The 15950-nt window shown below is 38.6% G+C and overlaps 1 protein-coding gene across 2 annotated transcripts in view; it reads left to right on the forward strand.

Annotated features, from left to right (window-relative positions):
• Nucleotides 1–15950, forward strand: part of alk (ALK receptor tyrosine kinase) — a 310223-nt gene that overhangs the window by 176693 nt on the left and 117580 nt on the right. For both annotated transcript variants that reach the window (XM_051395754.1, XM_051395755.1), the window contains exon 4: nt 13303–13507. In XM_051395754.1, coding sequence (XP_051251714.1) covers nt 13303–13507 — 205 coding nt within the window. The remainder of the gene's footprint in view (nt 1–13302; nt 13508–15950) is intronic.

Here is a 15950-nt window from a genome sequence, read left to right on the forward strand (position 1 = left end):
GCACCAGCAAGTGCCTGCAGGAGTCTGTGTGGTATTAGCACTCTCACACCCCCTGGAACGGTGTTGTTGGGCTTCCTTCAAACTGCGAGCTTTGTAACGAAAGCACTGACAGCTTTACAAGCACGAGTGCCCAAATACAACAATTCTAACTCAAATACCAGGCTGATACCAAGTCAGACTAATGTGGAACCTCAGGGTTGAACTCGATCAGTATCACAACCGTATCAACGGAATTTAATTTTTGTGCACATTTCAAGCACAGCTGACACAAGAGTAATGGGACTTGTTGTGGACTAAATTAAATCACATTTTCATAATAGAGACCAGTAAGCTGACTAATTAAGACAATAGAGAAATGGCAACATCTTGTTCTGAGGTTATGCTACTGTGTCATTTTATTTTGCAATTAAAGTCAAAAGTCAAAGTGAACTCATCTAGTTTGTGTTTTGTTCTCCCCTCATTTTGTCTTTGAAGGTTTGCAGTTAAAGTTGTATTTTTACAAACCTTTGCTAAAGTGTAAGTCACGGTAAAGAAGAAATAACGTGCAAATTCTTCGATTATTGGCCATGTAGTGTCACTATACTCTGCTAAAATGTTTGGTTAGCATACATATCTGATGTCCTGTTTCAGTTCCTAATGTGTTCATGTACTGATGTAAACAAGACTATTGGCATGAAAAGAAACGATAAACCTTTTGGTGAGAATCCAGCAAGTGGAACTGGCATATCATTTCAGTTGGACGACATTGCCAGAGGTATGCACTCTACTGAATGCCAACTAGTTACTTCTTTAATATGTACAAATTAAACATTGCTGTCATATCACAACAAAAAAGAACTGTTAAGATGTGTCACAGAAGGACTGTTCTTGGATCTATTTGTTTGCTCACTCCCACTCTCCTGGCACTAGTGTTTGTAACAGTTAGAAGACTAAGACACAAGATCTAGTGGATTCTTGTCACGTTGTCAGCTGTTTTACTTTGAAAGTTTGCACTCACACTCCACTGTCACTCCTTTAATTTTCTCAGTCTACATTGAAAAAATTAGTGCTGTTTACTGCTCATGACTTGTAAGCACCTCGTCCCTTACCTGTCTGCATTCTGATGCCTGGATATGACACTGTGTGTTTTCTTGGCTACAGAGGCCAGATGGTGGCTGAGCCTGCAGAGTAAAGAATGTTCATCCGCTGACCACCACGGCCCATTTTTAACCAGCATGTAACAACTGCAGCCTCTAGTGGTTTCGCCAGAGTTTGTGGTTTTTGATCTCACAGGGCAGAGCTTGATGTTAACATTATGCCTCTGGTTTCTTGTTCTTTAATCTATGGGATATTATCAAAGCAGGGAAAGAAAGTAAGGTTGTCTCCTTCATGAGTACCTTATCCATTCTATACACCACCTACAATATTGAGCATGTTTCTGTCAATAACCTTGACTTTATAATGACTTTAGCCTCGAACACTGGAAATAGGACATAACTGTGCAGCTGTGTAAAAGAATGTTCACTTCTCCGTAGTTTGTTCTCTACATAGCATATCAGAGAGACCTTGCAGGAAATATAGCTGGACTTTCAATTATATTAATATCAACTTTATGCTTCCTTTTCTTCTTTATGCTTCCTTTTTCTTCTCTGATCTCATTGCATTGTGTATCTCCTCCTGAACACGCAGGTAATAGACACACATTCTATCATTTGAACAGACTCCATACAGCCTGCTACACTCAGCAAATGCAAGCTGACAGATACTCTACCTGGTTTGCCCTGTGTGTGGTTCTTGGCTGCAGCCCTTGCATAGCGCTTCCAGCCCCTTGTTGAGAGCCACTATGGGATTTCCCCCTGCAAGCAGGCCAGGCAGGGGGTGTTGGCAGGGGAAGGAAGTGTTGACTTTCCCCAGTGGATTGTGATCCATCAACTCCCTTTACATAGCTGAGAGGCCGCTGGCTGGCTGGCCCTCAGTCTATAGCCAGTCCCTTGTCAGCCATCCTACACTATAACACATACTCATAAACCAACACTGAGGAACAAAACTGCCTTCAGGTGGAACTGTGGCGCTCTCACGCACTTGTGCACATGCAAACACAAACACTTTCATTCTAATCTGGGTAAATTAATTAAGAATGCACACAAAATGCAGACTGAACGCTTTTCACAGGAGCATGGAGACATTAGTAATTTTTCTCCAGAAAGAAAAAGTAAAGTGGTAAGAGTGATCAGAAAGACGAGGGCAGGAGAAAACTGACAAAAGTCCTTAATGGAGTTATTACAACCATCTCCCTGTAATGTTCCATAATCAGATAATATCCTAGCTTTAAAGAATTGACTCCAGGAGACACTATCGGCATTCTCTTGGGGAGTAATCAACAAGCTATCTTATCTACCTTCCCACAGACTTCATGATTGCTAGTTTCACTGGGTGGATATCTGTTGCCGAGAGGGATTCTATTTTATTTTTTTCATGAGCACTCGGGTGCTTTTTCCGCTCAGAGGATCTACTAATTTATGTATTCATTCCTTTTTGTCTCGACTACAAAGGCAGTACGTGTCCCAGTTCTTTATATATTTCCCTCAGCTGTTGGATCTTGAGCCTGCTTGCCAGGCAAGACTGTGTAACTTGCACAAACCGATCCCGCCCATACCCTCAACATGCCTCTGAAGTTTTTTTCTTTTGTCAGTGTCCAGTCTGTACGTGAGCCTTTAGTACATTCCTTTTAATGAGGTTTTTTTTTTTTTTTTTTTGACCGCACTTTTAGACTTTGTTTCGAGTTGTTTCTGGGCGAGTGAGAGCGCTTTTATGACCTTCCTGTTGAAATGAAATGTTTACTGTTTGACTTTCTATTAGCACACCGTTTGGAAGTTCTGCAAAAAAAGTAGCAATAATCTTGTTGGACTTGGACTGTGAAAAGGTGGCCTCTGACAGCTCTGAAATACCAACTTCACACTATCAGAACAATGCAGTAATCTCTTTGACAAGGGTCTTTGAAGCCTCAAAATGTTACCAATATTTGTGGATTGATGTTATCCATATTCAGTGTAGTTGCTGATGCTTAGCCATGTTTAGCTTACCAAATAAACCCTTCTGCTCTGGGCCCTGTTGGTGTGAATTCTTGTGGGTCTGGCTTTAAGTTTTGAGTCCATTATAAGCTTGGAGATATGTAGTAATGTTCTGAGTTGAAGAGTTTTTAGGCATTTTAAGTTTTGGTTTCAGTGTTTAGAAAAAAATTAAGTGATTAAGTTAATAAGGTCCAATTAGCTCGGTAAAAACATATTAAAATGAAATGTATTCTTATTAGCTATTTCATTTAGACACTGACTTTTGTGTAAGGGTATACTATTGGTGTTAATTGTTGTCTTAATTGCTATTGATGAGCAGTAATAGACTATTGACACTCAGCAGTTGGTTTTAATAGACAGAATATGCTTTAATGGATATTTTGTGTCTAACAAAACCGTTTTTGTAAAACCAGTTAATCACCAGTACTGCAACAATTTTTCACAGTGTGAGATTTCATTCTCTGTACTCCTTCCTTCAACATCAAGTGTGTTTGTATGTGTCTGTGTGTAAAAGTCTTGCAAACTAAGAAATTTGACTAAACCTTTTGTGAGCTGAGTTGTCAGATGTATTTCAATTTATTTCTGATGGACAATAATGCTTTTCTGATTACTGACATTAGACTGACAACGTGGTTTAAGATTAATTTAGTGTTTATGAAACCTAAGATGCAGTGTTGAAAATTAGGCCAAATACAGCTAATGGCATAGACTGAGTTGACTTGATACAGAAGTGGTTGTTGGTTCAGACACTCACATACAGGTCATAGAAAGTTTGGCTCTTATTTGTAAGTGGCCAACCACTAGTACTGCTAAGTGAGCAACTGCATAAATGAATTTTAAAGGTCTGTGCTGAAGCCCTCGGCTCAGTTACAGAGGGCCCCATACTGTGGTCTTTGACACATACACATCCTGTCACCCAGTCGTTTCTTTTCAAGTGATAGCAAGGAGCTTCGGTAGCTTCCCACCTGCGAAGACTCCTATTGTGTTTGTTTGAATACTCATCCAAGCTGCTGCCGGGAATTCAACCCAGGTCTCTGCGATGGTGGGCAGAGTGTTTTGCCCTTTGGCAGAATGTGTAACTTTATAATGTCACATGCTTTGCTGTAGCAGTTTTACTGTAAATAATATAAAGATATTGTGCTTATTGGTGATGCAGTAAATGAAATGGGTATTTCCAGGTAGCTGCAGCCCTGGGTGCCTAATAGAATTGTTAGTAGAAAGGAGTGACTAAATCTGTGCTTACTGTTCAGGGATTTTACAAAACAGTGGGAGCCTGTGACTCGAGGTAAGTGGTGGTATAGAACTGATATTGTCACACTGTGTGTGTGTGTGTGTGTATGTGTATGTGTATGTGTATGTGTATGTGTATATACTCATGCTGCCTATATTTCCTGCTTCTAACACATCAACTTTGAGGACAAAATGTTCACTTGCTGCCTAATATATCCCACCCACTGACAGGAGCCATGATAACCAGATAATCAGTGTTATTCACTTCACCTGTCAGTGCTCATAATGTTTTTGTGTGTGTGTGTGTGTGTGTGTGTGTGTGTGTGTGTTACACACCTATACATTTAGCAGATATCCTTTGGCAGTGTTTGTATCAGCTCTATCTATAAACAAGGCCACTTCATCAGTCAGCTTGCTGGGCCCAGACACTTTGTCCCTCAGGCTGATATCACCACTGACCCTCTTTAAATCACTACTAAGGCTCACTGTTGACTTGCTTGTTTACTTTGCTTGGGACTGGCGACATTACACAGTGTCAACATCCTACTGTCTCAACTCCCTGTGTCTGTGTTCTTTCTGGGCTTCATTGTGTGAATAGAAACATTAGCAAAAACCTACTGCAGACAGTATAGAGGCAGCTGCAGGATGTCTGTTATTGCAAGTCTTTAGAAAGCTATACAATGCCACTCACAAGATCATAACTTTCTATCAACCATCTTTTTATTTATTCAATTATGATGCATTTGTGCAGTTATGTCATGTATTTGCAAAACAGCTGCTAGTTCTTGCCATGGACGGTTTTTATTGGAAACTCTTTTATGGTGAAGAAAATAACAAAATAAATCCTTTCAGCTTTCTCAGCAAATTCCACCCATTTATTCAAAACAACTCTGCCTTCTCAGTGTTCTCAGAATCAGTGTTTCACTGTGTTGTTACACATACAGTAAAGCAGTCACCAAGGTTGTGACGATTCCAGTACCCCACACAATTGATGATATGATGACGATTGAGTTAGGGTTTAAATTATCTTCTTTGCTGTGGAGAAAAGTTTTGGCATTTAGGTTCAACTTCTTTATTATTTTGCTCTGTGTTGTTTCCTTGTAGTAAGCATTAGACAGATGGGTGCTTGTTTGGTTGACTGACAGTAGCTACCAGTTTCTCCAGACGATGGTCATTTTTCTGTAGGTACATCTTAAATCAATGGCACTGTCAATATAGATGAGAAATGTTGCGCTAAAATAACCTACAAATTATTCACATTATTAGGATTTTTTGTTAAAATAAGTTTAAATGACCTTTTACTACATCCCTTAAATAGGATAACCAGTAACTTTGGGGGGAAAAGTAAAAAATGTACAGGTATTACATTTGAATTAACCCTATTAGAATACACAATATACCTTGTACTAAAAGTGCAAATCTCTTTGGCACAATCGTGGGGCCTGTCCTTAAGAATTTATTTAGGCTCTAATCAGTTCATAGCAATGAGAGCTTTAAATATGTAAAAGTTAAATTATCAATATATTTGTTATTCGGCTCATTAGTTAAGTCTTGTAACAGACAATATGATTATATTCTAAAGATAACTTGCGTTTAAAGGATAAAAACCATGGTCCAGAAGCTCTTTTGATCTGTTGTTTTCAGTGTAGTTCAAGGGAAGTCAATAATGAATTGTTTACTGACTACTTGAAAGCTGCAAGGCATCATCAACAGAAGAATTTATATGGCTGCTGTGAAACAAATTTGTTGGTTGGGGGCAGGAAAACTGTTATCTATTGATATAGTATTTAACTGCATCAGAGATCTGTATCTTTGATGGTAATTAATATTTCTAACAGAAAAATCCAATTTGTTGTGCAGTGTGCAGTAAAAAAAAATCATTGAAAACAAAAGGCAGTATCTTGCTTGTACAAGGCAATAAAGGTTATTAGTTTACTATTCACATTTAAGTGTATTGAGATAATCAACATATGACATCTGACACGGACATTTTCTGCTACCATACAATGCAGCTGTTGTTCAAGATGACTGTTGTTCCAGTGAGGATTACAGCAATAGATATATTCAGCAGTAAACAGAAATGTTCAAAACAAAAGCCTTGTGAAATGTTCAAAACTCAAACTCTTCTAAAGATTTCATAGTTGTATGTCAGCGTTTTTGTTTCAAACTGATGTTTAAGCTTTATCTTTGAATACTCACAAACAGCATCATAAATGTTTTCATTAGCAAAATCATTTTCTACATAATGCCAAGACAAAAGCATATTTTGTAACTGCTTAAAGATTTGGGTTTGTTTTTTTAATTGAGCCATATCATTAGCTGTCAAAATCATTTTGAGACACTTCTGTTTGTGTCTTATATCTTATTATGAGCATTGCTTCCAAAAACTACAAACATCTTGGTATTTTTTATGTACATCTGGCTGCCTTTACATATTTGCTTGACAAGTATGTATTAAAGAATACAAAAGAACTACTGTTCATGCCACATCGTTTTAAGCACCAATGACATGTGAATGTGACTAATGGAATCATAAGAAGATAGAAGCACAGAAACTGTGGGATAGCTAGATTGTGGTTAATTATAACCAGGATAATTAGGAGAACATAGTGGCCTGTCTGACATGTGAGGTGGTGGAGGTTTACATTGCAGTTTTATTGTGCAGTCTAATGCATTAGTGTCATTTAGCCAGATAATAACTCCTTGAACTGTAATAATGGGATCACAGAGGGGAAAGTACTACACGCATAGCCATGCAGGGATCTCATTAAATACTAGTGGCTAAAATACAGTAAGTATAAACTGGACATCATAGTGGAATACAAACGTGACAAAACATCAAATGGTAAACAGCCCATGTCTTTGTCTCTCACACCATTATCAGGCCCACTAGGTGATCCCTCTTTTGGGGCAGCTGTGGCTCAGGAGGCAGAGCAATCCATTTGGCATTTTGTTTGCTTGTGGTGTTGAGCTACTTGTTGCATTGTCATTAAATGGTAACACTGAAAACAAGCACTTTGGAATGACATACATAGAGCCAATTTGTGCTCTGTCATTATTTAATTCTTAACAACTAGATTTCTAGGTTTGTTGCTATACTACTGTGATAATAAATACTCACTTATTTAATTTTATAATTCGTTTGTACTTCTGCATTTTTGTACATGATAAGTGGGTGTTTTGTCAAGTCCACATATTTTGGCTGATAAAAAGAATTCCTAGAAGCAAAAATAGTTTATTTTTGGCCTGTTCCCTTGTTGGTTGAGCAACAAATTTACTTCCAAGCGCTGATTTTATGAAAGGTTGTTTTGGAATAATCAATCATAGATATTTTGTTCTTTTGAGTGCCAAGATTTTATTATTATTGCAAGCATCCTGCTGAACTCTGGTGTACAGTGTACACCACTCTCCTGCTCTGTGATAATGTATTTGCTGTTGGTATCAAGGTCTTTTTGTCAGAGCTCAGTGTCACCACAACATCAGATCTTCCAGCTGTTCAGTCGATGGCAACAAAAAACAGACGTAAATCAATCAAAACTGGTGGTCCTGATGTGGTTGAGTGCCTCGGAATTAACAAAACACACCAGCAAAAATGACTCAAATGAACATGATTGGCACATTTGGCAGAGTTCCTGGGACTAACTACTGCACAACAAACAAACACTGCAGTCTAACAACTCCAGTATAAGTGATATATCATGTTGCAAGGCTGTGGAAATTCCCACATAAATCATCTTATGTATGTATATTAAATCAATGATGAACACCATAACTTCAATTTGATAAGGTGAGCTTGAAAGAGTGAAAGTGTTTGCACAGGTTAAAAAAAAAGGCAAACTCATTGCAGAGCTGTATTCCTCAATGACTCATCTGCACTGATAAATATGCATTATGTTTAATGAGATTCCACCATTTATGGAACAAAGAAGCCACATCTTGACATTCTCTTGCTTACATTCAAGACTGTATTTAACTTTTATGGAAATTATGCCAATTCAATTTGCAAATGATACATTAAAAAAATCTTGTGACAAATCAGGAACCATGGGACTCCAGAAGATTTTTAAAAATATTTTCCCTGTCAGTGAGAAAGAATTTTAAAAACTTCTTACTTGAAGAAAGGGTATATATTAAAGCTAGTGATTCTTCACATTAAATGTTGTACCATGTCAAACCGACAATTAGGCCTATCAAAATATACTAGCAGTGTTTTATCAATCTCCAATTTTGATGTTATTCAGTTAGTATATCTGCACGCTATTCACAAAGGCAGTGGAGTAATCTATCTGAAGTGATTTATATCATACTGGATGATATAAAGGGCCATTCAACCCCTAAACAACTAAAATGCAGTTTGACATTTCATAGAATCCCAAGCACTATACAGTACAACCACAGGACTGTAAAACATCATGTTTTGGACATGTTTTGGTCCTCCTACTGTATAAGGCGACTGACAGCCTGAGGACCAACATCCTGGCAATTCAAGATTTTTTTGTATGAATCTTAGAGGCAGATACACGTCATGTAATTTTTCCGTTATTGATTTTACATGAGCCCTTTATGGGTAAACTGTCTGCATTAGTAGTAAGTGGTATGATCCCGTAACTGCATGTCCCCTGGCTTTGAAAGTCACCAGGGCTGAGTGGTTTGTCACACTGACATATTCTGTGTTTCTTATTGAGTCATGTCTTTTGACTCTTTTAATTTTCAGCATTACAAAAATTATTATACAAACCATGACAAGGGTTTTATGCCCAAAGGACAGGATTGGTTCCACCATTATCTGATTACTGATTCTATTGCTCTTTCTGTCCCAGCAATGTGCCCAAACTTCTTTATATGAATTGGTTCAGTTTAATACGGTCTGTATTTAACACTTGCTATCCCTGAATATAATGATGAATTTTTATATATTACCCACAATACCCCAGTTTAAAAACAGTTGGATAGCAATTATAATTGTTTTCAAGTTGACAAGTTCTTGTTTTTCACTATAAAAACGCCTACTCAACACCAAATTTGAAGTCTATAATCAATACTTTGGAATAGCCGTCCGGCCAACAACCTTACTGTATTGGTTCACTCTTACCACTCTCATTGTGTTGTTTTTGGCCACAGCAAAAAAGCTCTGAAAACCCACTGTACACTACCTGCTCAGCACCAAAAAGCAGAAAGACACAGGTAGCTGGTGAATACTGTGGAGCATTTAGCATCGAAAGAGCCAGATATTCCCCTCAGGAGTTGGTAGAGAGAGACCAAAGCTAAAAGATTAAACTTGCATTCATCAGGTGGACATAAACAAAACTCTATTTACTAACAAGTTTGCCATATCAATTTGACAAGTATATGTCACTGTTTTGTTCAGAACTTGTTGCCCCTAAATGGCAAGAAAAATCCGCTATTGCAGGTTCAACATCTAAATCACTGTGGCAGAAAATCATTTCAAAGAAGAAACCAACAATACACTTTCACAAGGAGGCTGTACATCAGCATGCTGAACATACCTCTACCCCATCTCTCTACATTTGAAGCTGTCACTATGCTGTGCCAAGGAATGGGTTGTAAATTAAAATGTGAGGCTGTCAAACTGTTGGGACCCCAAAAAGCTTGTGCTGGCCCTGGGTAAATGCATTATGGTATAAGAGGATTTGGCAGAGAATACGATTTGAATGGTTTGTTTTCCTCTTTCTTTCAGGGCTTTAGCTGCAGTTTTATTATCTGAGGGAATGCTGCTCTCACCAACAGTTGGTCTGATTTGGTATACTATGTCAACAAGAGCCTCTGTTTACCCGCTTGATTCAATACAGAATACAACTATCACTTTAGATTGAAATATTTCTGCTTCTGCTTTTTTGGGCATGTTTTCTTCCTTGAAAGGAGTTTTAATCAAGTGACAGTTTGTTAACATTATGCTAAAACTAAAATTCACAGATAAATGAAATGTTGTCCCCAATAAAGTCCATTAACTGCAGCAAAACCAATTAGAGTTCAAAGTGCTGACCAGGTTGCAAAAGAAAGGAAAGAGCTCAGATTAGTTGACAGTTCTTATTATTATTCTTAAGATCTGGCAATGTCTTGAAGTAGTGTGGGATTATGGGAGTTGTTGTCTTCACCACCATTGTTGTCATTGCAGTCAACTTAAGGGTTCCTTCAGTGTTCATCGTTCAGGAGGTTTCTACTAGGAGCTGAATTATCCGCAGAGGTCCCCTTCTCTCAAATAAACAAAAAAAAAAAACGAAACAAATGGACCTCTCAATTAAAACCAGTAAAAACACAGAATAAAGTAGTTTCACCTTAAAAATCAGCGACCAGTAAAACACACCGTTGCCTGAATTACATTTTTCTCTGGGTTTGAACATTGTTGGAAACATTTGGGGTAATGTAACACAACTCAACAAAATATTTACCATAAGTCTAGCATTTTTAGACATTATAAAGCAGAAATGTTAAATATTATATCTAAGATATCTCTTCTATTAAGAATTGTTATTAAGGAACAATATCATTAAAGAGTTTTAGGTCCTGGTGTCAATTATTGGATGGGCCTACTTCCAGGGGAACAATCAAGGAAACTAATGTGAAAGACAGGCATCAACATGACTTACATTATGAATTATCTCTTGTATTATGGTCTTTTTTTTATTGTTTTTTATGCACAGCTGGTTTTAATATAAGTTGCTGAGTGATCATCTATGTCTATACTGCCTAAACCCCATCAATGATCATGTTGCTCTCTGCAGATTGTGGCAGACAGTCAGTTGAACCAGGCCTTGTGATGCAGTAAATGAGGGCATCAAGCTCTGTTAGGCAGCAGTATTCACAGGTAAAGCTGAGGCAGAAATTTACTAATGGAATTACAGTCTTTCCTTTGCAGTTTGCCATTAGAATTTGTACCCTGCTGATGATTTCTCCCAAGCAGGTATTTCTACGTCTTATTTGGACAAGGAAACAAGAGTTAATAGGTTTCTGCCTCCAGGCCCAAAGCCCTTCCAGGCTTAGTCTTAAAACCTTCATATCAATTCGCTGCTGGGTGTGTAGCAAATGTGTGCAGTCCACATTGCCTGCAAACTTGTTGTAAGCACTCGGACTGTCCTTGCCAAATTGTCTGGACCCTCTGTGTAAGGAGCATGCAAATGTGGAAGGGAGAGCAAATGAGGCTTAACTGGAGCACTCCAATTTGAAGGCCTCCAAATTTACCAGTTTTTCATCAACCTCAGGGGATAAGGGAGAGCATTGGATATCAGGGAAGAATAAAATTAGGGAGGAAAAGTTTTAGAAAGAGGTCTGAGTACAGATACAGACTAAAGGCTTGAGGTCCTCCTGCCCATGTCTAAAATAAGCCCTCTGTTGACTTCTATTTAAAATTGAATGCCAAATTCAATTGTCTTTATTTTTAACCTTGCAGCTATTTAACCAGCGTATTTTACCTGCAAGATAGTTAAGAAACCTTTGAAACATGTTTCAGAATTAAATCAAATTTTACTGATAGGCAGGTTACTGCATGTACGTAATTGGTTACGTTCTACAGTACATAGATATATATACAGTTAGAGGTGGGCGATATATATCGTTTGCGATAATATCGTCATTGTTGTTTTGACGATGTGCAAATTTCCATTATCGAATATTTCAATTACTTCGACAAAAACAATGAAACGCCCGCGGAAACTCCTCACATCCATTAATACACGGTGCAGCAACGCTCTCTACAGCATGGCAGGATTCAGTCACACAACTAGTGGGCCGACGTGATCACGTGACCTCTCGCTAGCATCCTCCTTGCAACAGTTTAGCAGCGCGTTGTGATGGTAGAGAGAAAATGCAAGCACCTCCAGTCCCTGAAGCTACCGGTACTTCAGATGATTTAGTGCCGAGACGTGGGTCCTATGGGCTTCAGCGTTCAGAGCGCTAAGCGCCTTCAGCGGTAAAAAGATGTCAGCGGAGACGTTTTTTTTTTTTTAGCGCAGCGCTCAGAGCGCTTCAAGTTGAAATCTGTTCAACTTTTAACACCGCTGGGCGCTCGGAAAATAAGTTTTTGAGCTCTCTCAGCGCTGTAAACGCGTTTGGTGGACACAAGTCCAGCTCAGACAATTCTAATCACATTTTAAAGGATATCGACTGATTATCATTATCGCCAAAATCCCAAAAAATATTGAGATATTATTTTTTGCCCATATCGCCCACCCCTATATACAGTACATACACATATATATTGACACTGATCAGTGTTTTTCAAAACTAAATAAGAGAACCAGATTCAATGTTAAATGTTTACTGTGTCAATATCAAGAGTTTGTACAGGCTTATTTTCCCATCTTCTGTCCAACAGGTACTACTTTTTTAGTTCAACTGCTGACATACATGAGACACAGCAGCATGGAGCACAATTCATGACCCTGACACTGACGAACAAAATAAACAAGCTTACCTTGAATGGTTCCTGAGAATGATGAAAAGAAATATAACTTATTCTGCAAGATTTTTGGTTGCATTTTTTCCCCTCTCCAACACAATTTTTCTTAACTGAACATATTAAAAATGGATTTTCTTCCTTTCAAGTTGAGATTCTTTGTGGTTCCCCGCAATACACACACAACTTTCAGCTTTTGATAAACTTCCTGCTTGAATGAGCTCAATGGGTTTGAAAGTGAAATGGGACTTCGTATCAAAGCTAGAAAAAAAAAAATGCTTTGATTTTTCACCCGCTACCCCTTTTTTTGTGCAAGGGATGTCATTGAGTGCTCTTTTTCAAAGCAGCTTTATTTCATGCATTTTCATCGAGTGCTACTCTCAGCAAATTATTTGAAATTGTAGCCCATGTCTGAATTCTGAACATACTATAACATCACATCATGTTAATAAGATTAGAATTTCTGGTCATTTTCAAGCTTTGCTGCTACTGATCTGTGCTCAGCAAGATCAATAAGTCTTTAACCATGTCCTTCTGTTTCTTACTACTACACCCTCTTTGTGGTACTGCTTTATGTTCTACAATACTTTGTTTTTCTTTCTCCCTCAGGTCAGTTCCTCTGGGTGAACAGTTCAGCCTTTGGTGGTCCCTGGGTGCTGAGTCCTTGGCTGTGGGGGGGCCAGGGTCAATGTAGTCTGGACATGGCTGTGTTCTTCCACCCCAAGCAAAGTGGGAAGTACACCATATGGTTCATAGAGCGGGACAAACCTCCACTTGCCCTCTTCTCCACTGACACGCTGCCACGCATCACAGGGTAAGCACTTGTTTTATATTGTACAAGAATACAAAAATATATTGATTTGAGTAAAGAGAATAAGCAACCATGAAGTAGACGTCCCTGTACACCCACACCTGATGGCCTCAACTATCCACCTGTAACTTTTCCTTTAACAATCATGCTAAGGTTCACTGACTTAGCAAGAGCTTTATTGTCAGTGCTCTGTTCCCAGACCTGTGTACCATGTGTTCCATTAGAGGTAGTGATCAGAACGGCACCTTTTTTATATGTCAAGTCAAGTTACTTAGTTACTTTATGTATATAGCACATTTAAAAGCAAAAGGAGGACCTAAAGTGCTTTCCATTCAAGGCAGATGTGTTAGCATATACCTCAGTACAGGTATACATGATTAAAGGAATAAAATGCATTAATACATAATGCAATACAATATTACATATAATACAGAGGAGACCAGACAAATGAGCAGACAGACAGACAGACAGACAGACAGACAGACAGACAGACAGACAGACAGACAGACAGACAGACAGACAGACAGACAGACAGACGCATCAAAACTAAGTGAAGCTGACCATGGGGGCAGCCTCAGACTGAACTAAAAGCAAAATAAAAAAGTGTCTTGGTGGACCAAGACTTAATGTGGGACTCAACTGTTCCAGAGCAGCAACAGACAAAGCCCGGTGACCTTTGGTTTTGAGGCATGAGCGAGGGACTGAGAGGAGTTGTTGTCAGGATGACCTAAGTGACCTGATGGCAAAATATAAAGTTGGCAAATCTTAATATTTTGTGGAGCTAATCCATATATATATATATATATATATATATATATTTATTTTTGTAAAAACAAATGGTTTAATTTTAAAATCTATTTAGCATTTTTTCATATGGAAATGGTGTAAGGTGGAGTGAGAGCTGGGTAAGTAGGGAAGATAAGTTATTTAAAAAAAACAAGTAATTTGCTTTTGCATCAACTGGGCACCAATCTGCATTCTTATAACCTTCCTGTATGACTAATCCTTTATTAACACTAGGTCTGTGCTCTTCTCATTGTGGCTTTTCACTGGAGACTTAGTAGAGATATGTGTCTCACACTAAGAGCAATAGTGACCGAGGCCAGGACAATATTCATTTCAAAAGTTTCTTTTCTAAATACTTAATATGTGTGGTCGTATCCATGTTTTGCCAATGTTTATTATAGCTGTACTTTGTTTTTTATGTGTAGGAAGTCTAAATACAAAGAAAGACTCAGCGTGCATGGACATGTTTCATGCTGCTTGTGTGTTTAATCTCTTCAGGGCTTTGGAATCATATTACTGCCATGCTTTATGCATTTACCCTCTCTCTGTTGCTGTTTGTGTGTGTGGGAGTGAATGTCCGCTGACGTGTGTGTGTGTGTGCGTGCGCGCATGTGTGTTTATGTGAACATTCGCGGCCGGCGTGTCTTCTTAAGGGGGCATTGCAGAGATGCACTCATTACATGTGTGACGGATTAGACTGTGCGTTTGTGTGCTCTCATTTGTAGTCAGAGGCTGCCATCCACCCACACCAGCTCTGTCGTTTGGAGACTCGCTGAGCCAAACTCCACACATTTCTGTTCCAACGGCAGGACGCTCATATCATAAAAAGAGGGGGCAAAAACAAAACCAAGAAGAGCCACCCGCGGACATTAGAAGAGTCAGTCAGCTTGCTAATTGCCAACCCGAGCCATTGCCTTTGGATTTTAATGTTGTATTTTGACATGTTTGCCCAATTCAGCAGTCAGGACATTTAGCAGACTTAGCCAAGAGGGAAACAAAATATCCCTCTACACAATGATCATTTAACAAGGTCCTCCTTACCTGAAGGGAAACTTATGAGGCTTCATTTCATTCATTTTTAGTTAAACTTTGTATTAAAATTGTTCATAGGCTAGAGCAGAGACAGCAACCATGTCCACATAAAGCAAAGATGTCCATATCACAAGTATGGTCCCACTGGAGTAGGAATAACTTGGCACTATAGAGCCTTACAGTAGGTAACCATTCCTCTCTCTGGTGTTGCTCCTTACTGTAACAGTGGTATTAATAATGGAATTAAAAATAAATGATGGAAGCCATAGTAAATACTGTTGCTCCTATAACTTAAACGACTATGATTTTGTTTCTGTACTAAATTCTTAATCAAGAAACCTCTGATTAACTGTAACTCTGAAACAGGCGTCCAAGCTCCACTACAGCCATCGGTGCCTGAGGGAGAGCTCCCTTTGAAAGGTCTGAAAGCTGCTCCGCTGCCTGAGTTGCATTAATGTTGCATCACATCTGATGGAATTGTCCAAGCACAATAAAATCTTTGAGAGTCAATTCTCAATGGCTAATACTCTATCCCCTACAAGTGCTTTGAAAGTTATAGTAAAAATGTATGCTTGTTTCTGTGGTGAATTGGGGAAAAAAATGATGAGGGTGAAAAGACATGGACAGG

The sequence above is a fragment of the Dicentrarchus labrax genome, unplaced genomic scaffold (genome assembly GCF_905237075.1).
Source record: "Dicentrarchus labrax unplaced genomic scaffold, dlabrax2021, whole genome shotgun sequence".
Lineage (NCBI taxonomy): Eukaryota > Metazoa > Chordata > Actinopteri > Moronidae > Dicentrarchus > Dicentrarchus labrax.